This window comes from Miniopterus natalensis, chromosome 8 (assembly GCF_054644295.1).
Source record: "Miniopterus natalensis isolate mMinNat1 chromosome 8, mMinNat1.hap1, whole genome shotgun sequence".
In the NCBI taxonomy this organism is placed as follows: domain Eukaryota; kingdom Metazoa; phylum Chordata; class Mammalia; order Chiroptera; family Miniopteridae; genus Miniopterus; species Miniopterus natalensis.
In genome coordinates this window covers 81,822,386-81,848,181 of record NC_142088.1, presented here as the reverse complement: position 1 = coordinate 81,848,181, position 25,796 = coordinate 81,822,386, and the positions used below count along the sequence as shown (strand labels likewise).

The 25,796-nt window shown below is 35.3% G+C and overlaps 1 protein-coding gene and 1 non-coding gene across 8 annotated transcripts in view; both read left to right on the top strand.

Annotated features, from left to right (window-relative positions):
* Positions 1 to 25,796, top strand: part of MAP3K2 (mitogen-activated protein kinase kinase kinase 2) — a 65,917-nt gene that overhangs the window by 25,301 nt on the left and 14,820 nt on the right. For 2 of the 7 annotated variants that reach the window (XM_087819938.1, XM_016201713.2), the window contains exons 2-13: positions 5,815 to 5,883; positions 8,416 to 8,534; positions 9,097 to 9,137; positions 10,632 to 10,731; positions 15,536 to 15,649; positions 16,022 to 16,109; positions 19,755 to 19,885; positions 20,952 to 21,031; positions 22,445 to 22,512; positions 22,682 to 22,777; positions 23,537 to 23,743; positions 25,515 to 25,663. In XM_087819938.1, the coding sequence (XP_087676064.1) occupies positions 5,877 to 5,883; positions 8,416 to 8,534; positions 9,097 to 9,137; positions 10,632 to 10,731; positions 15,536 to 15,649; positions 16,022 to 16,109; positions 19,755 to 19,885; positions 20,952 to 21,031; positions 22,445 to 22,512; positions 22,682 to 22,777; positions 23,537 to 23,743; positions 25,515 to 25,663 (1,200 nt within the window). In that variant the 5' untranslated portion in view covers positions 5,815 to 5,876. Of the gene's footprint in view, positions 1 to 5,130; positions 5,884 to 8,415; positions 8,535 to 9,096; positions 9,138 to 10,631; positions 10,732 to 14,478; positions 15,431 to 15,535; positions 15,650 to 16,021; positions 16,110 to 19,754; positions 19,886 to 20,951; positions 21,032 to 22,444; positions 22,513 to 22,681; positions 22,778 to 23,536; positions 23,744 to 25,514; positions 25,664 to 25,796 lie in introns of those variants that run through there. The other 5 variants (XM_087819939.1, XM_016201714.2, XM_016201712.2 and 2 more) reach the window with 5 other exon arrangements.
* LOC148092649 (U6 spliceosomal RNA) lies at positions 20,298 to 20,404 on the top strand. Its single transcript, XR_015714969.1, has one exon. It is a non-coding gene; the product is annotated as a U6 spliceosomal RNA (small nuclear RNA).

The window sequence follows — 25,796 nt, the reverse complement described above, 5'->3', positions numbered from 1 at the left end:
GATCAATAACTCTCTCATCATTGATGTTTCTCTCTCTCTCTCTCCCCCTCCTTTCCTCTCTCTGAAATCAATAAAAAGATATGTTTTTAAAAAAAAATTTATACCATTGCTCTTCAGAAGACACTAAGAAAATGAAATCTTTGCCAAGCTCAGAGACACCAAGTTTTTTTTCTAGTAGTTTGATAGTTTTAGTTTTTATATTCAGATCTATGATGTAGTCTGAGTTAACTTTTGTATGTTATGAAGTAAGGACTGAGGTATCCAGTTGTTCTGCAACCATTTATAGAAAATATTTTTCTTTCCCCATAACTCTAGCACCTTGTCATTGAGCTATATACCATATGACCCACCAATTGCAGTGTATAATTCAGTGTTTTTTAGTAATATTTACAGAGTTATGCAACCATCACTGCAGTCATGAACATTTTAGAACATTTTCATTATACCAAAAAGATGCTTTGACCCCTTTGGCCATCAGTCCTCAATCTTCCCATCTCTTTCCCTCCTCCCCCACCTCCTATCCATCTATCTTCCCAGCCTTGGGACACCCCTAGTTTACTTTCAGTGACTTTGCGTATTTGCCTATGCTGGACATTTTACATAAATAAAATTATATAATATGTGGTCTTTTATGACTGGTTCCTTTCACTTTGTATTTTTTGTTGTCCGTTCCTTTTTATGGCAAAATAATATTCCATTTTGTGGATAAACCACGTTTGTTTATCCATTCATCAGTTGGTGGACATTTGGGTTGTTTCCACTTTTTGGCCATTATGAAAAATGCTGCTATGGACATTTGTGTACAGGTTTTTATGTGGACATATGTATTCAATTCTCTTGGGTGGTAGAATTACTGGGCCATATATAACTCCATTTAACCTTTTACAGAACTGCCAGACTGTTTTCCAAAGGGGCTCTATCCATTTTACATTTCTGCCAGAAGTGTGTAAAGGTTCTGATTTCTTTATACCCTTGTTAACACATGTGGATTTTTTGTCGTTTTTTGTTTGTTTTTGTAATAACCATACCAGTGTATATGAAGTGGTATCTCATTGTGTTTTTGATTTGAATTTCCCTGCTAACTAGTGATGTTGAGCATATTTTCATGCATTTCATGTATTTTAAGAAATACCTATTCATATCCTTGGCACATAAAAAATGAGTTATCTTTTTATTATTGAGTTGTAAGAATTATTTATATATTTTATATATAAGTTCCTTATTATATGTGTGCTTTGCAAAATTTTTCTCTTATTCTGTGGATTTTCTTTTTTTTAAAAAAATCGTTTATGCCTGGCCAGAGTAGTTCAGCTGGTTGAGTGTTGCACCGAAAGGTTGCTGGTTTGATTCCTGGTCAGGGCACATACGTGGGTTGCAGGTTTGATCCCCCGTTGCGGCATGTATGGAGGGCTGCCAATTGATATTTCTCTCACATTGATCTTTTTCTCTCTCTCTCTTCCTCTCTCTCAGTAAGTAAGCCTGTCCTTGGGTGAGGATTAATATTTTTTTAAAACTTAAAAAATAAAATAAGAATTATAAAATAATTGTTTATTTTTAGGTGTTCCAGAGGAGAATTATGAGTTTCCAAATTGTCTACATTTTCAGTAAGAGGAGTTTATATAGAATTTTATGCCAATTTTAATCAAATACTTAACTCTATAAGTTTAAATCTTATCAGTAGGTTAGAAAAGGATTTTCTTTTTTTTTTAAATCCTTCCCCAAGGATATGTTTTTATTGATTTTAAAGCGGGGGGGGGGGGGGGGGTGGGGGGGTGGGAGAGAAACATCATTCAGTTACCATGCCTCCCTTATGTGGCCCAGTCAGAGATTGAACCCAAAACCTTTTGGTGTATGGGACAATGCTCCAACCAACTGAACCACTTGGCCAGGTATACTATATTCTATTTTGTCTATTAGTGTAGCCATTCCTGATTATCTTTTGGCACTGTTTGCATGGTATATCCTTTTCCATTCTTTTACTTTAAGCCTGTTTTGTCTTTGAATCTAAAATGTTTCTGTTGTAGATAGTATACAGTTAGACTATGTTTTTAAAAATCTATTCTGTTAATGTCTGGCTTTTAACTGGTTTGTTCATCCATTTATATGTAATGTAATTACACATAAGGTAGGATTACATCTGCCATTTTATATTTGTGTTTTATGTGTATTGTGTCTTTTTGTTCCTCATTTTTTTATTATTGCTGTCTTTTGTGTTAGATATTTTTAGTGTGCTATTTTAATTCTCATTTCTTTTACTATTTTTTTAAATTTATTTTTTAATGGTTTACATTGGGATTAAAATTAATATCGCAACTAAAACAATGTAGTTTGAGTTAATATCAACTTAATTACAGTGGTATACAAACATTTTTCTTTTGTAAAACTTCATCTCTCACCTTTCCTGTGTGCTGTTATTGTTGTACAAATTATATCTTTATATATTGTGTGCCCCAACTGCACATGATTATTGCTTTATGCATTTTCTTTAAATTTGTGTATTAGTTTCCTGTTGCTGCTTGTGTAGAAGAGTTAATATAGCAAGCCTCACTGCTTATCTTAGAATGAACTACTTATGAGGTCCATCCTTGGCTGACATATGAGAACTTGGATTTCAGAAGGGTTCCCACCTGCCTAACTGATAAGAATGGCTTACTGTACCTAAGTTGCTTATGAACAATATAGTTTATGCTGAACACCTGCTTTTATCCTGGGAATCTGAAATTTTGGTATGTGCTAGGTAGAGGTGGTCTATCTGAGCAGTGCCTAATATTGTTGAATCCTGTGAAATCCCTCTAGCAATTCATTGAAACTGGGGCGGTCTTGAATACTCCCTACGTGTAGGTGTAACAGATTCCCACAGATTTGGTGGCTTAAAACAACTTAAGCTCATTATGTTACAGTTTTGGAAGTAAGAAGTCGGAAATGAGTTTCACTGGGTTAAAATCAAAGTGTCAGCATTGCTGTGTTCCTTCTGAAGGTTCTAGAGGAGAATCCATTTTCCACTTTCTAGAAGCTTCCTGCATTCATCTACTCATGGCCACCCCATTCCGCCTGCAAAGCTAACAATGTCTAGTCAAGCCTTTCTCATGCAGCATTACTCTGACACTCACTTTCTTGCTTGTTCCTGTGATTTATAAGGACAGCCATGATTATGTGGGATCCAACCAAATAATCCAGGATAACCTTCCCATCTAAAGTTTCTTAACTTATCATATTTTTAAAGTCCCTTTTCTTATGTAAATTGATAAGCAGAGATTCTAGGAATTGGGGCATGGACATCTTTGGGGTGGACTGGTTTTGTACCTACCACAGTCAGGAGAAATGAAGAGTTAGAAACAAAAGGTATGCTTATTCCGTCTTTTATTTATACTTATATAATTATCCTTACTGGTGTTCTTTTTGCCTGTGGATTGGATTTCCTCTCTAGTATCCTTTCATTTCAGCCAGAAGGACTTCTGTATTTCTTGTATGGCAGGTCTGATTGTAATGACTTCTTTGTGCTTGTTTATCTTGGAATGTCTTAATATTGACTTCAGTTTTGCAGGATGATTTTGCTGGATATAGAATTCTTGATTGACAGTCTTTTAGCATTTCAAATGTCACTCTCTTGCCTTCTGGTCTCCTAGGTTACCAGTTAGAAATCAGGTGAGCATCTCTTGTACATGATGATTTTCTTCTCTGTTGCTGCTCTTAAGATTCTTTGTCTTTCAACAGTTTGATGATGGCATTTCTAGGTTTGGACCACTTTGATTTTTTTCCTGCTTCGAGTTTTTTGAGCTTCTGGAATGTACACATAGGTTTTCATCATATTTGGGAAATTTTTGGCTATTATTTCTTAAAATATTCTTTCTGCTCCCCCTTTCTTCCTCCTCTCCTTCTGGGATTCCTATTATGCATTTGTTGGTGTGCTTGATGGTTTCAGTTATTGTACTTTTCAACTCCAAAATTTCTATCTGGTTCCTTTTTTAATAAATTTTGTTTCTTTATTGATGTTCTGTTTGATGAGACATTCTCATACATCCTTAGTGCCTTGCGCATGGCTTCCTTAGTTCTTTGAACATATTTAAAATAGTTGATTTAATGTCTTTGTTTTGTTAGTCTAACCGCTAACGTAGGCTTCCTGAGGGTCAGCTTCTGTTGATTTCTTTTTTTCCTGTATATGGAACCATGCTGTCCTTGTATGTCTCATGATTTTCTTAAACACTGGACATTTTAAATATTATAGTGTGCCACCTCTGGAAATCAGATTCTCCTCCCTCCACAATTTTTTCGTTTGTTTGTTTATTCTTATTTATTCATTTAGTGACTTTTAAAAACTAATTTTTTAAAGTCTGAATTCTTTGTTGTGTGTGGCAACTGAAGACTGCTCAGTTAGTTTCTTAGATGCCTGGAACCAGTAAGTTTCACAATCTTTTTTGAGAGGTTCTCTGTATGAGGCTGGCCTTCAGCATTCTTCTGGGCATTTACAACTCCACTTTAGTCTTTACTTACTGCTGCACAGAGCCTCAAGGTTAGTCAGAGGTGAAAGCCTTAGGGCTTTCTTAGGCCTTTCTTCAGTATGCAACAACCTTGGTGGACATTTGTGTGACTTCTAGGTTCCCAGGAATCTGTTGGAGCGTCTCAAAGCTTTCTGTTGACATCTCATTCCACAGCTTTTCTAAAAAAATTTTTTTTCTTAACCTATTGTTTTGCCCCCAACTGTTTTCTCCTTCCTCAGACAGTTGAAATAATGCAATAATTGCCTGATTGGTTTTAACAAACACCCTAAACTTTTTGCACTGAAAGAGCTTTGAGTCAGGTTAAATATAAGACAGCCTTTCAAATGGGGTCTTCCATCCAACCACTAGATAGGTCAAATAATGACAATTTTGGGAGAATTGGACTTTGAAGGCATTCCTGCCACATTCCGTCCTATCCTATGGCTTCCAGGCTGCTCATTTTCATGGTGATTGAGAGCTGTTGGTTTACATTGCTACTTTGGAGCTGGGAGTAGAAGGCAGGGAGATAGAAATAGGGAGGGTCAGAACACCATAAGGCTCTCTCTACTTAAATTTCTATTTATTTATTTATTTATTTATTTATTTATTTATTTATTTATTTATTTATTTATTTATTTATTTATCTGTCTACCTACCTACCTACCTACCTACCTATCTATTTAAATTTTTATTTATTGATGAGAGAGATCGATTTGTTGTTTCACTCATTTATGCATTCATTGGTTGCTTGTATGTGCCCTGACCAAGGAACTGAACCCGGAACCTTGGTGCATCGGGACGACGCTCACAACAAACAGCCAGGGCAGTCGCTCTTTTTATTGAGATGCTTAAATGCTGCCTAGATTGCTGCAAGCCTTTGATTAATGTCAGAGTTCTGAAAAAGTTGATCCTGACAATATTTCCTTTTATGGAAGATAATTTTTGTAAGTCTTTACTGTTTTTGTTGATGTCCTCCCTTTTGTCTCTAAACATGACCCTTTTTACTCATCTTCATATCTGCCATTGTGTTGTAGGAATTTGAGTTTAATAGATTATCTCTTAAGGTTTTTGACTCTCAAAAACTTTGGTTCTTGTTTTTAGCTTAGATAGCCAGGGGCCTGATATAAAATTAATATGAAGTAATAATATTGGGTTTTTTTTGTTCATTCTCAATAATTGAGTGTCTGGGGAAAATAAAGGACCTGTCTTCAGCAAAATGTATAAAGTATTAATATTGTATATTTCTCATTAGTGTTTTTTATACTGATATTTTTTGAGTGTGTGTCTGCCTCTTCTGTTTTTTCTTATTATTAATGTTTGTTTTTTACCTCCTAAGGCAGTAAAGAATGCTGATGGGAGAACCATTTCCCTAATTTTCAGATTGTTGAGCTGGTTGCCATGATGGGTAAGTTCAAACTAAAAGAATTTTTATCTATAATTAAAGGGTAAAATAGGAGAGAAAATTTTTTCCTGTGTGCGTGATAAACTTGTAGTAACTATGGAAAACAATACGGAGGTTTCTCTTGGTAACCATGAGTACAGTGCCATCACATGGTCCAAATTCTCCACTTTTGTCAGCTTCAAATTGGGTACCCTTTTACTGAACTATCAACTTTTCATTTTGGTTACTCTGACTTGCAGTTTGAGCTGTGTATTAATCAAATTGATTTCTACTATACTTCTCAAATAATACTGCACTATACTAAGCAACAAAACAAAGAACAGTCATTGCTTAAAAACATATACCAAAGTAGTCCTAGAAAAACATGAATATTTTAGTGTGAGTCACAGATATTTGAATTTTTTATTGAGGATGTTCTCCTATAATTATTTTTAAGTATAAGGTATCTAATTAAACATGTCTAATAAAAGATTTTACTTGAAATTATTTCCCAAATATATTCTGGTTTTTCCCCAAATATATTCAATGTCCTGTCATCATGTGTCAGAAACCCACTGCTGCTTCTGTGTGACTGTTGGTCAGACTGTGGAACCCTCTGGACATCCTTACTGCCATGCCTGTTGGATCAACTCATGGTCTTTACAACATTTATAACCTGTCTCATCTGTCTAGTACCTATGACTACCACAGAGATTCTTAATTGAGTAAAACAGTCTGAGAATTGTTAGAATAGTGCTCGTGGTGTATCTCAGCTCATGCTTTGCTTGATCTTTTGTGGATTTGTTAGTTTACATCTTGTTTGCTTCTTTAAAGTAAGTTTCCTATTGGATATTTATTTACCATATGATTCTTCTTCAAGCCAGTAAAGAAGAAAGTCAGTTAAGTTGCTCTTTATTAGTATGTCACTTCTTTGAGAAGTTACTTTTATTCAAATGGTCCTCTTTATTTTTGTATACATATGATAGAAAACGGTACTCTTTTTTTTTTTTTAAAACAAGGAAATTCATATATGTAAATGTGATAAGAGATTTAATTCAAAGCCTTCCCAGGCATTTGCTTATTTTTGTATTGTGAACGTGAAAATACCTAAATTCTAGTGTTTAAGTTTTTTCTAATGAAGAAAATAATTAAAACATAGATATGTTTAAGTATTAGAATCCCCCTCACCCAGTGCAGAATTAAAAATCTTACCTTTCTCAAGAAGGTTATGTCAGATAATTTTATTCCAGTTGAGATCATTCTCAGCTAATTTTTTTTTAAGGGAAGATTTATTTTTATCAATAAATGACATAGTCTGGCTTGGACCCATGGACAATACACATTTTGTGATTATATTATACCCTTTGGTTCAGTTACTCTTGGGCTAAGCTAACATTTTGATGAAATTTTATTTTACAAAGGTTACTTATAAAATTCTTCTAAACGTGGAATTTATTAGTAAAACCCTTGGAGTCATTAATTTTCATTTTAATATGCAAATAGTTTCACTACAAAACAGAATATATGAGTGTTAATACATTAGAGAAGTCAGTATTTGTGTGTTTGAAAGACTGATGAAACCATTGAATCACCACATTCTTTTAAATGATTTTTCATGACAAGATAAAGCATGTGTGAATTATTACTATTCTGGAACATAAATTATTACCAAAATGGTTACATTTTAAAATGTAAACTGTAAACTCCCTAAATTCCTTATTTCCCAATTATGTATTATTATTATTAGTGGAATTGATTTACTAGTGAAAATCAATTACGTTGTCCCTGAAGTTTTCCAGCGAGCATATAATTGGCATTACTAGGAGGCTCATGCTTATAGTCTTAGGAAGAAATCTTTGCTATATTTGGAAAAAATTAAAAGTTTATGGTTCATGATTCTTTCACTCAGTTTTAAGGGCTTAGTACTTTTTTCCTTAGGAATGGATTTTTCTTGTACCGTTCCTTTCTGAATTGTTCCTGGCTGAGATTATGAGAGAGTCTTAAACATGTGTGGTCTAATTGAGCTTGTTGGGGAGAAGGCCAGGAAAGCACCTTACAGAGTCAATAGGACGTCTAACGGGAGAAGAGCTCTGAAAGGAACTCTGTACTTTGAGCATAAATGCCAAGTAATGATGATATTTATAGAAAGTTATTTCCCCCCACTTGTTTTAATTAAGATTTTAGATGTCTTGTGATGTTTGTTTAGGTGTCATAGAAAAGAAGAACTTGTCATACTTGTCATAACAGGGCTGTTTTGACCTATATTCTAGGATGTTACATCACTAGAAGAATCAGAATTACTTTGTTTTGCCTGTAAATGTCTTGTGTGGACACCTGGTAGCATGCTAGTGCTTGTGTCCAGTGCTATTTTAATGTTACTGCCTTCAGTTTTTAAATAATTAAAATTTTATTTCACCAAAATAACAGAAGCATAGGCATTGAAAATGTTCTAGATGCATTTTTGCATTAAATTTCATTATTAATTTTGTGTTTGATGTCAGTAGTAAATACATATTGAAATTATAATTCTGAGTATGTTATTTTAAAAATATCTAGATGATCAGCAAGCTTTGAACTCAATCATGCAAGATTTGGCTGTTCTTCATAAGGCCAGTCGACCAGCATTATCCTTACAGGAAACCAGAAAAACAAAATCTTTATCACCAAAAAAGCAGGTATTTGTTTCAATAATATTTTTAAAAAGTTATATTGTTGTTCTGTGAATTATTTTTCTTGAATATCCTGATCTTATAGAGGTTTGCTTAAAGTATTCATATTTTAATACTTTTCAATCAAATATTTTGTTACATATTTTTAAAATAAGGGTGTGTGTTTAAAAAAAAAAAAGATAGCGTTGCATTTAATGTGGTAACTGCTCTCTGACGCTATTTCATCCATTCTTAAAGTACTTCACATAAGCAAATTGTTTTCATTTAAAGTAACCTACTCTCTTTGTCTACAAAGAGGATCATTTTGATTCTTACAGGATTTAGCAAATGCCTGATACCCATGATGCTGTCACTTACAGATCTTGGTGGTCTTTCCTGCTGAGCCCAGATTCAGCCACCTAATTCTCAACTTGGCTCCTTGGCAGACCCTATCAATTGATTGGAATTATATTGAAATGAAACCTCCTTCCCCCTCTGCTCTGTTTTAAATGAGTGCCTAAGAAAAAAGTGATTTAGAAATTCTAGAAATTTTATCTGATTTCTGAAATGATTTATCATTTCATTATAGAATGATGTCCGAGTCAAATTTGAACATAGAGGAGAAAAAAGGTAAGAAAAGAAACATTACATTTCAGATTATTGATTTAAATGATTTAAATACATGTTCTAGTTAAAGCCATTAGAGAGAGGTTTTTTCTATAGCTTAATGAAGGCTCATGGCTTACAAATTGAGATGGAATAGTCCTTGGTAGTGTGTAATATGTATTTAGATTTAAGGTAGAAGCTGTCAAAATTCATGCCAAACATTAGAAAGGATAAATGTTTTTATTTTGCGATATTAGGAAGTAAATAAGATTACATAATACAGCCATTGAATATTACCATTTCCTTTTTTTTTGCTTATCATAATCATGTCATTATCTTCCTATCATAAATCTCCCTATCATAATTATACTATACAGAATTATGCATGTGGACTTACCATTCACAATTCTGATTATACTCAAGGTACCTCAATCATATGGCATGTACTTAATTAGTAATATTGAGGGAAATGGGTTGGAATGGTGGCTGTAAATTATTTAGCAGAGGTGTAAGCCTAGTCTTGTTCCAGGTATCTGTATCTCAGTACAGTAGTGGAGATGGGTGGTGATGGTTAACAACAGAATTATTAACAAGACTAATAGGAGCTGGAGAATATGGGATTTCATGTTTGTTATTCATATCTCATTAAATTAATTTAATGAAAGATCTATTTATTTTTAGGACTTTCAAAAGGCTCATACATCATATGACCTGAGATGTAAAAATGTTTTACACAGAGATATGGTTTAAAAAATTGGGACATACCAGATACACCATACAACTGTTGTCCATTCTACTTGTTTTCTATTTACAATTCTTTTATGGATATTTTCACAGTTTTGTTTTTTCCATTCATGGAACATTATTTATTGAGTGCTTACTATCTGCTGGGCCATGAAGGGATAAAGTCAATGACACAAATGGCCCCTCCTCTTACAGAGCTTACAGGCCAGCATAGACATCGCCAAGCTTAGGTGCATGGTCCCCAGGGACAGCACAGGCCACTGTGTTGTGACATAGGAAGAAAATACTAGAATTAAAAAATTTTAATCCTTTAAAAATATTTATATTTATATTTAAAATATTTATATTTAAAAGTTGATAAGGTTACAGAAATAAAAATTTGAATCCCCAAAGGATGACTTTTGTTCTTGTTAACAGTTTTGGTCCATTCCGTTGTGTGGGTGTCATGCAGTTAAGTTTAATTATTTTCTTCAGTGAACATTTTACATTTCTGTTTAATATTCATATAACAGTTTTAGTGCAAATTAGAAACTGCAGAAGATTTTAAGAATTTCCTTTTTATAATTTTTATTAAGATAGAACAGACTTCAAGTTTTTGAACTTAGTGTTGAGAATTAGTGCACTTGATCAAAAATAAGCCTTTGTAGTGTTCACATAAAGTGAATGCTTACATTTTTACTTAATTTTAATTTCTCTATCCAAGAGATAACTGTTGAAGTATATTGTTTAACGATGCCTAAGGAAATAAAATATTTTAAAATTCTGTTTATACAGAATCCTTCAGTTCCCCAGACCAGTTAAACTGGAAGATCTGAGGTCTAAAGCTAAAGTTGCCTTTGGACAGTCTATGGAGCTACATTATACCAATAATGAGGTAAACGAGAAGTTTAACTTTAAGTAGTTCTTATTTTGGAAAGTAGTGTGTTCATTTCAGAGACTGTTTTAGGACTGCTGTGATTTTATTCAGGGATTGATAAGGATATGGTGTGTTAGAGGAATGATAGAGCACAATTAAATTTATAAATTTAACAAATTAAAATGGGTTTTTTTCCATTGTCAAAAATATTAAAAGGTTCTACTGTGAAAATAATTCAATGAGAATCTATTTAAGGAGGAAATATATATATATTACTGAGACGGCTGCTTATTTATGTTATATTTTTACTCTGTGTATTTTATTGATAAAATGCCTTTCCTCATACTCTGTCCTTGGCTACGGAGATAATAGAGCTTTGGTACTGAGATAGTTTAGTTAAACTTACAGGATTATTTTCACGCTGGTTAAGACATGATTAGATCATGCTTATGTTTGGGAGTGAGTACGTGATCATAAGGGCTGCTGTGGCTGGCACTGAGGAGCTCTCTGTTCTGGGGAAACCCCTTTTGAAACTTCTGTAAAATTTGGATTGGATTCGATGATCTCTGGAGATTCTTTCAGATCCTATGAGGAGATCTCAAGATCTTCAGGTCTTAAAATTTTCAGGGACAACGTAGTTAACTGGTTAATTTTTACTGTGATTTGTTGTTGTTGCTTTACTCATCCCCTCAGAAAATACTTGTTGAATTGCCAGGTATAATGCTATGAGTTAGGAATTATAGCTCCTTATGGAATTTATAGACTTGTAGTAGAAGCAGATAGTTAGTAAATGAGCTGTTTAAATATATTTAGTTCTTTGAAGGAAATGCATAAAGTATTGTGATCAAGAATAAAGGCAAGGGCAGCAGGTACTCTTTTTAGGTAGTGCTGAGGGAGAACTGACTGAGGTGCTAATGTCTAATTACTGAGAACTGACGCACGAAAAGCCAGCCCTGCAAAGTGTTTGAAGGAAAGAGCATTCTTGGTAGTGAAAGCAGCTTGAGAGCAGCGTGGAGGTCCTAACATGGAAAAGACTTCCATGTTTCAGGAACAGAAAGGGGACCAGTGGGAATGGAGTGACAGTGGAAAGCTTAGTAAAAATTAGTTTTAGAAAACATGAAATTGCTTTGCAAATGTTAAAGCATTATGCAAATAAATTTCAAATGAATTGTTAAAGCAGAAGAATATACTAATATAAGTGTGTCTAAAGAAACACAACTGAAAATGGAAAATATTTTGATAAAAAATCCATTTCCAAAGAAGTAAGATACCTGAACAAAGTGATGAGTGCTGTAATATTTTAATACCTTAAAATTTTATTTTTCAAATACTTTTTGGCTTTAATAGCCATGAACCCCTTGTTGCCTCGCCCTGTCTTGGCACTTATTATTTCTGTTTGTGCTGGCCTGATTTCCAACTGCCAGTCCCTGAGACCCTGTTGGCTTTTCAGGGGTATGGTTAAAGGGCCTATGCTGAAGTACATACCAAGGATAGGGTGGGAGATGGGGATGGATAGGCTCCACTTGCCCATAGTGATAACTTGCTGAAAAATACACCCTTTATGGATCTCCTTCTCTTCCCCGCCTTCCCCACTTCCCTACCAGTGTTTCTTAGTGTGTCTTCCCATATAAACAGTCTTGAACTTGAATCTTTATGTCATGGTATGATTCTAGGGGAACCCAGATGCATCTTTGTTTTGGTTTGGTCTAAAACTGTGTCATAGAAAATTTTCAGATGTCAAGTACATTAAGACTACAATGTTGTCTTGATGTAACAGGCAAGTAGAGCTATCAAGAAAAATGATGGTGTTAGTTTGACATCATTTTTTTTCATACTGTACCCCTGTCCTGTTCCTAGAATCATGTTTCTTTTCTGAGTTCTTCCGATTTGTTTATATAATTTTTGTAGGATTTTCTTGAGGTCTGACATCAAGCTAATTGATCTGTTGTTTTAGGAACCCTCTTCCATTTTCTAAAAATAGGAAAACTTCTCCATTTTCAGTTTTTTTTCTTTCCCTCATACTTTCTGAAGGATTCCTGGGAATGGTTCTGCCATTATGTATGGGTGGCCTTGGGCAGGAATATGGTAAAAGAGGCATTAGGATGAGAGATCATGTTGTTTAAAGTTTCTTGGACTGAGAGATTCTGTGAGGATCTGTGATTCTATGAATTAACCATGTCATAATTTACATCATGATCAACTCAATGCATGCTGTTGAACATTGGGGTGCTAGGAAAGAACTTTCAAGGGATGTTAGTTTTGTGGGCCTGTGGACAAGCAGAAAACTCATTTATACTGCTTGTTATTCCAGTTCTATAAATATTTTTTTCTAGTGTAATATAAATTTTTTCCAAAAGAACCGTTATTCTATTGACTTCTAGCTTGCCAGAACCGAAACAACCAGTAAATTTAAGCCAGAATTGATTGGATTTGTTCGTTGGGCTCCTGTTTATGTAAAAAGTGTCAGGTGTGTATGTGTCTGTGTGTGTTGTCATGGGGGATAGATATGAGGGCGTGAAGGGAAAGTAAGTGGATTTTCTGCCCTGGCCCGGTGACTTAGTTGCTTGGAGAGTTGACCCGTCCTGTCCACCAAAAGGTTTTCACATCAGTGTTTCTGTCTGTCTGTCTGTCTCTCTCCCCGCCTCTCTCTAAAAGTCAATAAAAACATATCCTGTCCTAGGGTGAGGATTAAAAGGGGCGGGAAAAAAAGAAAGTACAGGAAGTGGATTTTTAAGATTGGTTCCATTTTAGATGGATAGAGGAGGAGAACTTTTATGGACTGTTTCCATGTTTCACTATGTAAAGTCAGGAAGATAATTTACTTCTTTCAAATTTAGGTTCTATTTAGTGAATTTTTGAATTCAATTTTTAGTTTCCTTTTCAGAAGGGTTTTGTATTAAAACACAAGTGATTTATCAATAATATGCCAGAGGGAAATCGATTTCATGAATGAGGCTAGAATGAATTCATGAAGCAGGAAAACATTGTGTGATTTATTTAGTATAATTTAGACAAGTGTAGGGACCTGTAAAACGTATAACAGGTGACCTTAGAACACACAAGGGACCACATGAGAACCACGTTCCTAGTAGCGTGGGCTCCCGGCACCTCTCCAGAACATCCGTATTTCCCATTGTTTGCAAACGGAGAAGAGCAAAACACTTAACATTTTGTTACTGTGATTTAAACTAGTATTTTTCCCCAAGGCAACAATATCTTGTAGAAGTAAGTATTCCAATTATAATTAAATGTGTAGTAAAAGCAAATATTCAGCTTTTCCCTTTAAATGAAAAATTGGTAAAACAACCTTCATCATTTCTTTAAAATGTTTTCTAGTGCTTAAAGTATAATAAAAAAGAATATTAAAGATAGGAACAAGATGTACAGTACGGTTCATAATTGACATAATGACAAGAATTTAATCAAGTACATCAGGCTTGTTCTAGGGTACCAAACAGTTAATATTTTTTTGTTATTAGAAAAAATTCTCATAGAGAAAAAAGGGTCTGATGAGTTGATAAGTTGTAATGTATAAAATTAGCTACCTGCAGAAATTGGAAATATAATTTCCAGCACAGATTAAGTGACCATAAGCAGATTGTGTGATGGAATTCTTTCTCATTAGTCCTCCCTTAACAGGGTAGGCAGGTTCTGTGACTTTAAATGAAACAACTTATAATGAAACCATTTTCACCATAGACTAATTGATATAAACACTAGTTAGGTTCCTATACATGAGGACCTGCTGTATTTGTGTCTGGCACGCCGGGTCAGCTCGCGGGTTTGGGTGCCGCTGGAGCTTTCACCCTTTGATACTTACTGAACAACATGTAGCAAGTGCTTGCTCTTCTCTGTGCTCCCGGTTAATTGTGTGTGTGTGGCGGGGGAGGGGGGGTTGGTAGGGCGTCCTTGTCTTCAAGGAATTTACACTGTAAAGGACCCAAAACTAACTAGGTCTTTACATTTGAATGGCTTATATACTGTGCTAATTAGAGCAGGCTAAATGTGGGATACGGTCACTTGTTTTTATTGTCCTTCTTTTAATGAAATTGGATATACTTTGAAGGTTGTTGAAAGAATCGTCTTATGCTACTAAGTTTCTTTTTTTAAAAAAGAAAAAGGTATTTTGATTTTGTTTAATTGTATGAATCATGCTTGGTCTCATATACCCCCAGGTGCTTTTGTCCTTTGTAACGTCTGATCCACTTGGGGAACAATGAAAGCAGGTTTCCACATCAGGATTCACTGTGGGCCGCTGACTGACTTCGCTTCTATTTGTTTAGAGTAGTGGTCAAGTCACCAGGGTTAGGGATATGAGTCCCTCCAGTGCAGCTGCACAGATGCTCATTGTGTTTGGTATGTTGATAAGCACATCCAGTGAGAATGCAAATCCATGATACTATTAAAAAACACACAACAACTAAAAGTTTCATCAGTGCAGACAAAAGATAATAGTACCCTTTATTTTATGTAGTTTTCGTGTGCACTCTTTAATGCTGTTTTGGAGTGAAGATACTATAGCTTAAGTTTAGCAATATTATGGAAATATCCTAGATAATTAATTTTTAAATGTGTTGAAAAATTTAATGATTCAAAAAGCAAAAAAAGTGTTTATATTTATTCTGTTATTTTAGTGCTGGTAGAATTGGAAGAACAAAACAATCTGGATACATGTATTCATTCAGAATTCCATTATACTGACAAATCAAAGAGGCAGGTATTTGAGAGTTATAAGTTACAATTCCATAGTGACAGAGATGGTCCTGGAAGGACTGAACCTTGGGAGATGTCTGCATGATTCCTAATTTTCCTTTTTGTTTAGTTGGTAATTCCACTAACTACTCAAGATGACTTGGACAAGGCCGTGGAACTGCTGGACCGCAGTATTCATATGAAGAGCCTCAAAATACTACTTGTAATAAACGGAAGTGCACAGGTATGAGTTGGGTTTTTTCAGCAAGGACTATAGGGTTTATGCCTGTAAAAGTCAACATATGAAACATGGTTATAGTCTATTATTATTAATATATTTTCAGTATGATTAAATGAAAATTTACACATTGTAACTGCTATAGTTTAAATCCTTACTCCTCAAAACTATATAGCCAAAATTACAAGTGTAATATACTGTACATATGAAACTAGCAGAAACTAAGAACTTGGAAAGAATTATGTTAAAATTTCCAAGAGTGGATTTGATCAGACCCACAAACAATGTAGAATCTCTAGGATGTTTTTAGTAGGGAAGAGGATTTTGTTAAAGCCTTAGAGGGGAAGAGTAGCATTAACCCTCCTTTTTCCTCTGTAGGCTACTAATTTAGAACCATTGCCATCACTAGATCATTCGGATAACACAGTATTCGAAGCAGAGAGGAAAAAACGGCTTTCTGTACTAGGTAAGAAAGCTAGTGTCTGAATTGTGAATGGGCGACTTCTCAGTTTTTTCTCTATCCTTTTATGTAACCTAAACATAACTCTGATAAATAGCAGCCTATCTCTATGTTCTCTATAGTTTATCTCAGTTAACTATGTTCTAGATCTGATATTTCTTTTTTCTTTTTCTCACCATACTGTTGTCTCTGTAGTATCTGATATTCTTTTTTTTTTTTTTTTTTAAAAGTCTTTATTGACTTCAGAGAGAGAAAGGGAGAGGGGGAGAGAGAGAGAGAGAAACATCAGTGATGAGAGTGATTGACCGGCTGCCTTCTGCACACCCCCTGCTGGGGATCAATCCCGAACCCGGGCATGTGCCCTGACCAGGAATCAAACCACAATTTCCTGGATCCTAGGTAGATGCTCAATTGCTGAGCCACATCAGCGGGGAGTATCTGATATTTCTTGAAAAATTACCTCAAGTATCAGGATTGGCAGTCTCCAACTTACACACTCTTTCTTTATATCCCCCCAACATTTTAATGTTGAACAGATTCAGATTACTCAAGACATTTTACCTGTACAAATAAACTGCAGGGAAAAAATGAAAAGAAGTATTTTAATATATTAAAATGAATGGATGGTCCATCTGGAGTAGCTCAGTTGGTAGAGCGTTGTCCCCTGCACTGAAAGGTTGCTAATTCAGTTCCCAGTCAGGGCACATACCTGGGTTTCAGGTTTGGTCCCCAGTAGGGGAGCATACTGAAGGCAACTGATGGATGTTTCTCTCTCACGTTGATGTTTCTTTTCCCCATCCCCCTCTCTAAGCATGACCTCAGGTGATGATTAAAGAAATAAAATTAATGGATGGAATAAGTTCGTAAGTTGCCTTTCTTTGAAGTTTAGTTAATGCCAAGAGTGTTATCAAAATAGTTTCCAGATTATGCTTTATTAGTATTCAGTTTTTATTTCTCATTAATAATATATTGTTATAATTAAGCTTATGGTGCAAAGAGAAATGGAAACTATGCCTTTTTTTTTTTTTTAAAGGAGCCTGTGAGAGGGGCATGGGTTGGGCAGAGGTGCTCTGAACTGCCCGGTCTTCAGTTTGTTTAAAACACTGATAATCTACACTTTTATATTGTAAGAGCATTATATTGCTCAAAAACCACTGGTATAAATGTTTTTGACAGATTGGGGGATGAATCTGTCATTAAAGATAGCACAAAAACATGTGAGGGGACTGAAGGGAGGGGACAGAAGAGGAGGCAAACAGATGAATGAAAGGGGAGGAGGCAGGAGAGGTGACAGAGGAGAGATGTGGTTGAGAGTCTGGGGCTGGTAACAGGGAGGATTGTTAATAACAAAAGAAGATTAAATTAGCATGTGAACCACCAAAAATATTAGTTATTTATCTTCTGCTTTGGTCCCCAGAGACAACTATTTTATGACTATTTCCTTCTGAGTATCCATCTTACAGAAGTCCTACTTTTGTTTTCAGAAATGCTGAAAATGTGAGCAACAGAGAAAATAACATGAGTAAAATAAAAATTGCTCATCTGCATTTGGAAATATTTTTATATAATTTAAAATTTTGGTGAAAGAACATTAGGGATACCTGAATTCCAGTTCCAGCTCTCTAATTAACCTGAGATCATTAATTTTGTCCACATCTTTAAATCATGGGATTGTTGTAGCAATAAATTGAGAGAGCACCTTTAAAGTACATTTTGCTTTTCAAACTAGAAAGCACGACCATTAGTAATTATACATTTCTTTCTTTTAATTGATTTTAGAGAGAGGAAGGGAGAGAGAAAGAAACATCGATATGAGAGAAACATCGATTAGTTGCCTCCCGTACATGTCCCGACCAGGGATTGAACCCACAACCTGGGTATGTGCCCTGACCGGTAACTGAACCCATCACCTTATGGTGCACGGGACGACACTCCAACCAACTGAGCTACTCTGGCCAGGGCAAAAATTGCCAATTTATTTTAGTTGCATTAGACAGAACAGGCTAATACACAAGTAAGCTGACGTTTTAAATTCATTTTGAATTAAAATTGTACTGAATATCTCACTCGTGTTCTGCTAATAAACATTCTTGTTTGGCTTCACTGCCAGTATAAGAAGAAACTGGACATTGTAAAGTACTAACCTCTTTAAACTCAGAATGGCTTTGATAGATATGAGCATTCTCTTTCTTCCTTGTTCACTAACAGTTATTCCCTTGAACAATTTTCATAAAAGATAGCTAGAGGGAAAACTTCCATTGGGAGGGAGCCTACGCTGGTGTGGAGGTCGTGACCAAGTGTGCGTTGGCACACCCATTGTGAGGAGCAGAAGGGAAGAGAAATGGGTTAGTAAGTAAGGAGATGAAGACACTTCATAGTCTTTTTTTCTTCCCTGTCTCCTTTTAGTAACTGGTATATTAATCTTCTTTTATAATCAAGGGTATAAGGAGGGAATAAAAATATTAGGACAGTGTGATCACAGTTGTTACAAAGCCTAAATCAACCCCTGGCTTAGAGTTGAGTCCCTACTCATTTTAGTCACGTGTAGGAAATGATCTCCTTTGTTCACATTTCTTGGTAATTTTATTCTCTTTTCCCTACTTCATCACTAACAAGTACTGCTGTATACTTAACTATCACCCCTTTACATAAGGCAAAGCCCTTTTTTTGTTTTAAATCTGATCAGAGCTTTTAATGCTCATAGAACTTTCCCATATGTTTTTTGTAGTTGAATTTCAAAAAATTAGAAGCAAAGGAGAGGAGCTGTGTTAATAAACATAACATTATTTCTGTACAACCAGATAAAAAAAGTGGATTATTGTCAGGAAGAAATTAGGTGATTAATTAGGTGAACTATATTCTCCAATTTTCTAAACTATGAAGAAATGTACATTTCAGGAACATGGCTTGCCACACAGAAAAAAATGCCTGGTTTTAAGTACCAAAGGATAAAATTCAGGACTCCAAATTGAAAGCACTCTAATATGGACTAAGTGGTTAAGAAAAGTCAACTCACTTTAGGTTTGTAAAGACGACAGAGAGGGAATGGAAAGAAAGTTTTGGAGCCAAGTGTGCATAGCATGTGTTCATTATGAATAATTTTATAATCACAATCCTCGTGCAGCAAAGAGATTCAGTCCCATGTTTACAGGTGAGGAAACAGGTTTCTGGAGACTGGATAACTTTCCCAAAGACATATAGCTGGTGAATAACTAGAACTGGGATTTAAACGTAGGTCTGACTCTAAAGCCTGTATTCTTTCCACTGCATCATGACACCTTCCATAAATTACATTGAGGGGTAACACCTGGCACAAGTGACCTCTGGGAGTTCAGAAGCAGCGGCATTCATTTAGAAATCTGTCTTGTGTTATCAACCCCACAGTGCAGTAATCAGCAGCCAGAAGAATGTACCACTTAATAAGTGTAAATGAATATTACATTGGGGTAATAATTATAGTAGGGTGGGTGTTTAGAAAGGTATAAAAATATTTGCAGTTTCACAGACATGAATGTTTTGATAAGTTTTAATAAAAACTGGGTTTCAGTTGCTAAAATTATTGGTACTATAGTCCAGAAATTCTGTGTATAATTAAAACAAAAATGGATTCCATGCTGATCTTTATAAAATCATATACTTTTCTTCTTTGAGGTCCCACTAGTAGAGATCAAAGCTCCCCTCCCCCAGGATACATTCCAGATGAATTACATCAGGTTGCCCGGAATGGGTCATTCACCAGTATCAACAGTGAAGGAGAGTTTATTCCAGAGAGCATGGACCAAGTAAGCAAAAGTTGGATGTGGTTTTTCATTTTATTTAAAGGGATCTTGTCAGGATCAGTGTAGTTTGGCAGATGCTTGTGTGTGTGTGTGTATTGTGTGAGAGAGAGTGTGTGTGTGTGTGTGTTTACATCTCTTCTCCAACCCCATATCTTCCTTCAGTGAACAAAATAGTAAAAAATGTAGGAAAGTGCCCACTAATTTATGTGTGTCGTGTGCATTCATGCATAAAGAAAGCTGGGATAAGGCAGGTTATTTTATATTGCCCATCCATAAATAAATGCATGCATTTGTAACCCTGGGGTTAATATTTATATTTTTAAATTAATATTTGAAAGATGTAATAAAACAACAAATATTTAACTTTGTGAAGGTGAGGTTTATCAATTTCTAAAACATTTAAAAATGTTAGTAAGTGCTCACTCCAGCAGCATGTATGCTGTACATGAAACCACACAGAGAAGATTAGCATGGCCCTCGCACGGGTATGATGTGCAGATTCCTGAAGCGTTCCATATTTTTGTGGAATCTAATGAACAAAATAAACAAACGAAATAGAGAAAAAAGTTATTAAAAGTTTTGTAGTATTGAAGTATTTCCATGGAGTTCCTGTTGTTCCTTAGCCTTACATTGGCTGCTTACAATTGCAGTCTCATTTTCTAGTAATGTGGCAGTCAGCGGTCTCATTTGGGTGGGGCCTTTGTTCCGTTTACACTAAGCAAAATTATGTGAAATTTAACGCTTTTATGTATTTAGTCCATAGAGAAACAATATTTTTCTCTTAGAAAATTTTGAAGTAGCCCACCTATAAGGGACAACTACATCTTAAGCATTTAAAAATTAGTAGGGCAGGGGTGACCTCTGTTGGGTATGGGGTTTCTTTTTTGAGTACTGACAGTGTTCTGAGATTGTCATGAAGGTTGCACAACTCTCAATATACTAAAAACCATTACACTTTAAATGAGTGAATTTTATGTTACATGATTTATATCTCAATAAAGCTATTTTTTTAAAAAACTAACTTCTGGTTATATTATATCAAATGGTGGAACTCTGTATATTTTTCTAGATGCTGGACCCATTACTTTTAAGCAGTCCTGAAAATTCTGGCTCAGGAAGTTGTCCCTCACTTGATAGTCCTTTGGATGGGTAATGTTGATTGTAGTTTTTGTTTTTTAACATATGTGGGTAAATATGCGCATATGTATGTGTGTATTATATGTATAATACACACACACAATATGTTGAGTTATCAATGCTTTTTTGCTACATTTAGAGGAATGTAATTGATACTTGTCTATACTTATGGCAAATGGATTATTTTATAGTTTGGAGAAATCCCTTAACCTCATGGGGCTCAGTATGATTATTAGTTAAAACTGATACTTCATTATAATATTTTGAGTATTCCTGCTTGCCAAAATTGTATTTTGAAGCTAAATGCAAATTTAGAATTTATGTAAATTTACTTTTAAAACCGTGTTTGCAAAACTATCAGACTTTTTATTAATGTTTTGGAGATTTTGTGAGTTGTTACACCTTTTCAGGATTATGTTCATTCTGGCACCAAATTATAAATAACTTAACATTCTTGGTAGCTATGGCCCAGTCTGTTGGTTGTGATTTAGAATTTAAGTACTCTTGTTTTGTGAAATAACTGTACAGGAATATAAGGCAGGTAAAGTTGCAACTGAATTTTTTATTCCAAGTGCTCCCTCTCTCCTGGTCTCAATTAGGACACACAGAGTCAGTATCTGTATTAAAATCTTTACCTATTTAATCTCTAGGATTGCTTTGTGAAAGCAGATTGTAAAAATATAACTAATATTGTATGGGAATAGACATTTACTTTTCTGTTACCTGTGTCTTTGTGTCTATGTCAAGATGGCCATATAAAACATTTAAGAAATTCAGGGAAATAATAATGTGAAAGATATGTACTTGATGAGTTAGAAATTATCTCCGATTTTATAGATGTGGAAACAGTCTCAGAAAGGGGATTTGCCAAGGTTAGAACAGCTAGTTAAGTGGCAGAGCTAGGATGAAAGACAGGAATTCCCAAACACCTGCAATTCCAAAGCATATCATTCTTACCACTATACTCAGTGGGTTCATTTTTTTTTTTTTTTTTAATATATCTTTATTGATTTCAGAGAGAGGAAGGGAGAGGGAGAGAGAGAGAGAAACATCATTGATGAGAGAGTCATTGATTGGCTGCCTCCTGCATGTCTCCTACTGGGGACTGAGCCTCAAACCTGGGCCTGTGCGCTGACTGGGAATCGAACTGAGATCTCCTAGTTCATAGGTCGACACTCAACTGCTGAGCCATGCTGGCCAGGCCCCAGTGGGTTCATTTTTAAAGCCAGGCTTTTTGCCTGCATGTACCAAATAAGAGTTTAAGAAGAAACTTCTCTTTTTTCAGTTAATGTTAACATTTCAGAGTGAGCTCCTTTTTATGTATATATGGTTTTCACACATACGTACAGATATTGATGTTGCATACAGTTTTTATAATGTCTTATTTACATTCTCTCAATTTAATGTGACTTTTTCTACTTTTAGAGAGAGCTATCCAAAATCACGAATGCCTAGGGCACAGAGCTACCCAGATAATCACCAGGAATTTTCAGGTCAGATTATCCACATTCTAAATGTTTAATGTGTATGTCATTGAATAATGTTTTAGGTGGCAGGGAGAGGGGAATTTTTTTTAGTCAAATAAAAATGTGTGAATGTGGTTTTCATTATTTGAAAGAAATATTTGGCTTTTTGAATAACACAAGTTTTTATGTGTCTTAGTAGACTATGATAACCCTATCTTTGAGAAATTTGGGAAAGGAGGAACGTATCCAAGGAGGTATCATGTTTCATATCACCATCAAGACTATAATGATGGTAAGTTGCTGGCAATCAGACCACAAGAACAGTTTGTGAAAATTCTCAAAAATAATAAATATAAAAATAAAAATTTCATATTTAAGTAATACTATTAGAAATAAACTTGTTTCTCATTTAGTTTTCTGCCTAAAAATTTTTTTAAAACATTGGGTCATAACCAAAATTATAATAACACCTTAGCTTTATGCCAACTTACTTCATAATATTTATCTTTCCTTTAGAAGAAAAGGAATAATTAAAAATGATATTATTCAGAAAGTTACTCCTTCATAAAATTCATACTTGTGTGGCCCTTTTAAGGAAAAAATATTGCTACCTATAAACTTTCCAATTTTGGTTTATATTTTAAATCATGATTAGAAATGAGACTAAGGTATATTTTTTCTACTTTTTAATCCCAAAATGAGGGAGTTCTGTTCTATGATTTTATGAATGTGTGTGTGTTAACATAAGAGATTATTTGAATTTCTATTCAGATCCTGTTTTGTTTTTTTCCTACTTTTCATTTCTGCTTTCACCTTTTTTCCCCCTTGTGTTTTCATTATTGACTCATTTACTATTAACAAGGATTTTTCCTTGAACTCTTTAAAAAATGGTAATTTTAGGTTTAAAACATATGATCAAATAATTGTTGCTGTTTCAGTTTCTTAGCCTAGTCACAGGATAGATTTCTGTTCCTTACATTACAAATTTTAAAAACATTCAATTGCAACATATTAATAAAAGTTTTAAGGTGATTATATTTTTGTTGTGTAGGTCGGAAAACTTTTCCAAGAGCTAGAAGAACCCAGGGGACCAGCTTCCGGTCTCCTGTCAGTTTCAGTCCTACTGACCACTCCTTAAGCACTAGTAGTGGAAGCAGTATCTTTACCCCAGAGTACGATGATAGTCGGATGAGAAGAAGGGGAAGTGACATAGATAATCCCACTTTGACTGTAATGGACATCAGCCCACCCAGCCGCTGTAAGTAGTAGCCATTGGCATTGTGAAATGTATAACAACCTGTACAGACATTTGATTTTTTAAAATATATTTTTATTGATTTCAGAGAGAAGAAGGGAGAGGGAGAGAGAGAGAAACATCAGTGATGAGAGAGTCCTTGATCAGCTGCCTCCTGCACGCCCCCTACTGGGGATCGAGCCCACAACCCCGGGCATGTGCCCTGACTGGGAATTGAACCGTGATCTCCTGGATCCTAGGTTGATGCTCAACCGCTGAGCCCTGCCGGCCGGCCAAAGTGGTATTTCTAAAGGTGACTGGAATGCCAGGTGTAAGCCCGGCATCCCTGCTGGCTGGCTTCAGGTGATTCCGTCCCTTTCTGCTGGGAAAATTGCTGTCAGTCCGTCATCCATCCATTCACTTCTAACCTCTTGGTTGAGGTCTGGCACCGAGGCTTCACACACCCTCTGAGATACAGTCTGATAGGGAGAATGGTGTCTGCAGCAGTAATCACAGTGTAGCATTTAATCTGGATCTTAATTGTGAGTAAGGATTCACAGTGAGAAGGTGACATGCAAGAGGCCATGGCATAATCTGAAGGTGGGAATAGTTTATTTTTGGCCAAAGGGGAGGACATCTTACTTGGAGGAGTACAAATAGGACTAGAATGGTGACTTAAGGCCAGATTGTGAAGTATTTGGACTTTATCATGTAAGTAATGAATACAGAGATTCGTGCCTGAAGAGTGCAGTGATATTTGCATTCTCTGAATTCCTCCCTTTTGTGCTAGTGTTGTCATATTTTACTTTTGCTTCTATGCCCTCACACTACGTTGCTGATGTTTTTGCCTTAGATAGCTGTCTTTTAAAGGATTAAAAATAAGAGAAGAATGTCTTTTATATATCCTTCAGTTTATTTCTGTAGATCTTTATGTAGATCCAAGATTCTGTCAGAGATCAAATCTCTTCTGCCTGAATAATTACTTTAACCTTTCTTCTAATAGAAGTCTGCTGGTAATTTTTTCACCTTTTGTTTGTTTGTAAAAGGCCTTTATTTCTCCTTTATTTTTGAAAGGATTTATTTCTGGGTGTAGAATTCTGGGCAAATTTTTTTTATTTTAGCACTTTAAAGCTATCTCTCTGTTGTTTTTGGCTTTTATACTGTTCTGTAATTTTTATCTTTGTTCCTCTGCCTATAGTTTGCTTTTTTCCCCTCTGGCAGTTTTTAAGATTATCTCTTGTTAGAATTAGAGTGTTGCTCTTTCCAGCTTTCTACATCATAGGCAGATGGAAAACTAACTATAATAAAGATAGGAAATAGTCTATCTTACAATCAGTGGTATCTTAGATTGAGTAAAAGATACTATTACATTTGTAACCAAGAAAGAAAATAATGTCATTGGAAAAAATGAGGTATGGGATTATGGACCTTGTTTGGGTTTAAAATTCTTAGAAAATGGACTAAAGAGAAAAATTTTCAAAGGTGATGATTGTGCCCTGGCCAGTGTGGCTAAGTGGCTGAGCATCGTCCCGCAGAGCGAGAGCGTGCTGGCTGGACTCCCTGTCAGGGCACAGCCCAGGTTTCAGGCTCGATCCCCCCCCCCCCTAAAAATAAATAAAAAACATGTCTTAAAAAACCAAAACCATGGTGATCATTATAAATGTGGATGATCATGGTTTTCCCCTGCACTCAAGCAAATTCAATTAAGAATATTACCCATGCAGCGTGCTTACTTACTCCTTAACCATTCCTGTGCTGTCTAGCTCTTCTATTTTAAGAAAGTGTTCTTTTTTAGCACCTCGTGCTCCAATCAACTGGAGATTGGGCAAACTGCTTGGCCAGGGGGCCTTTGGCAGGGTCTACCTCTGTTACGATGTCGATACAGGAAGAGAGTTGGCTGTTAAGCAAGTTCAGTTTGACCCGGATAGACCTGAGACCAGCAAGGTAAGAATCACTGCACACAGAAAACATTTTTAATAAAATAAGTATAACACATGATAGGATTTTTTTTTCCCTTAATACACATTATGTGCAAAACAGATAATTAGATATGCTTATCTACTTTGTACTGTGGATT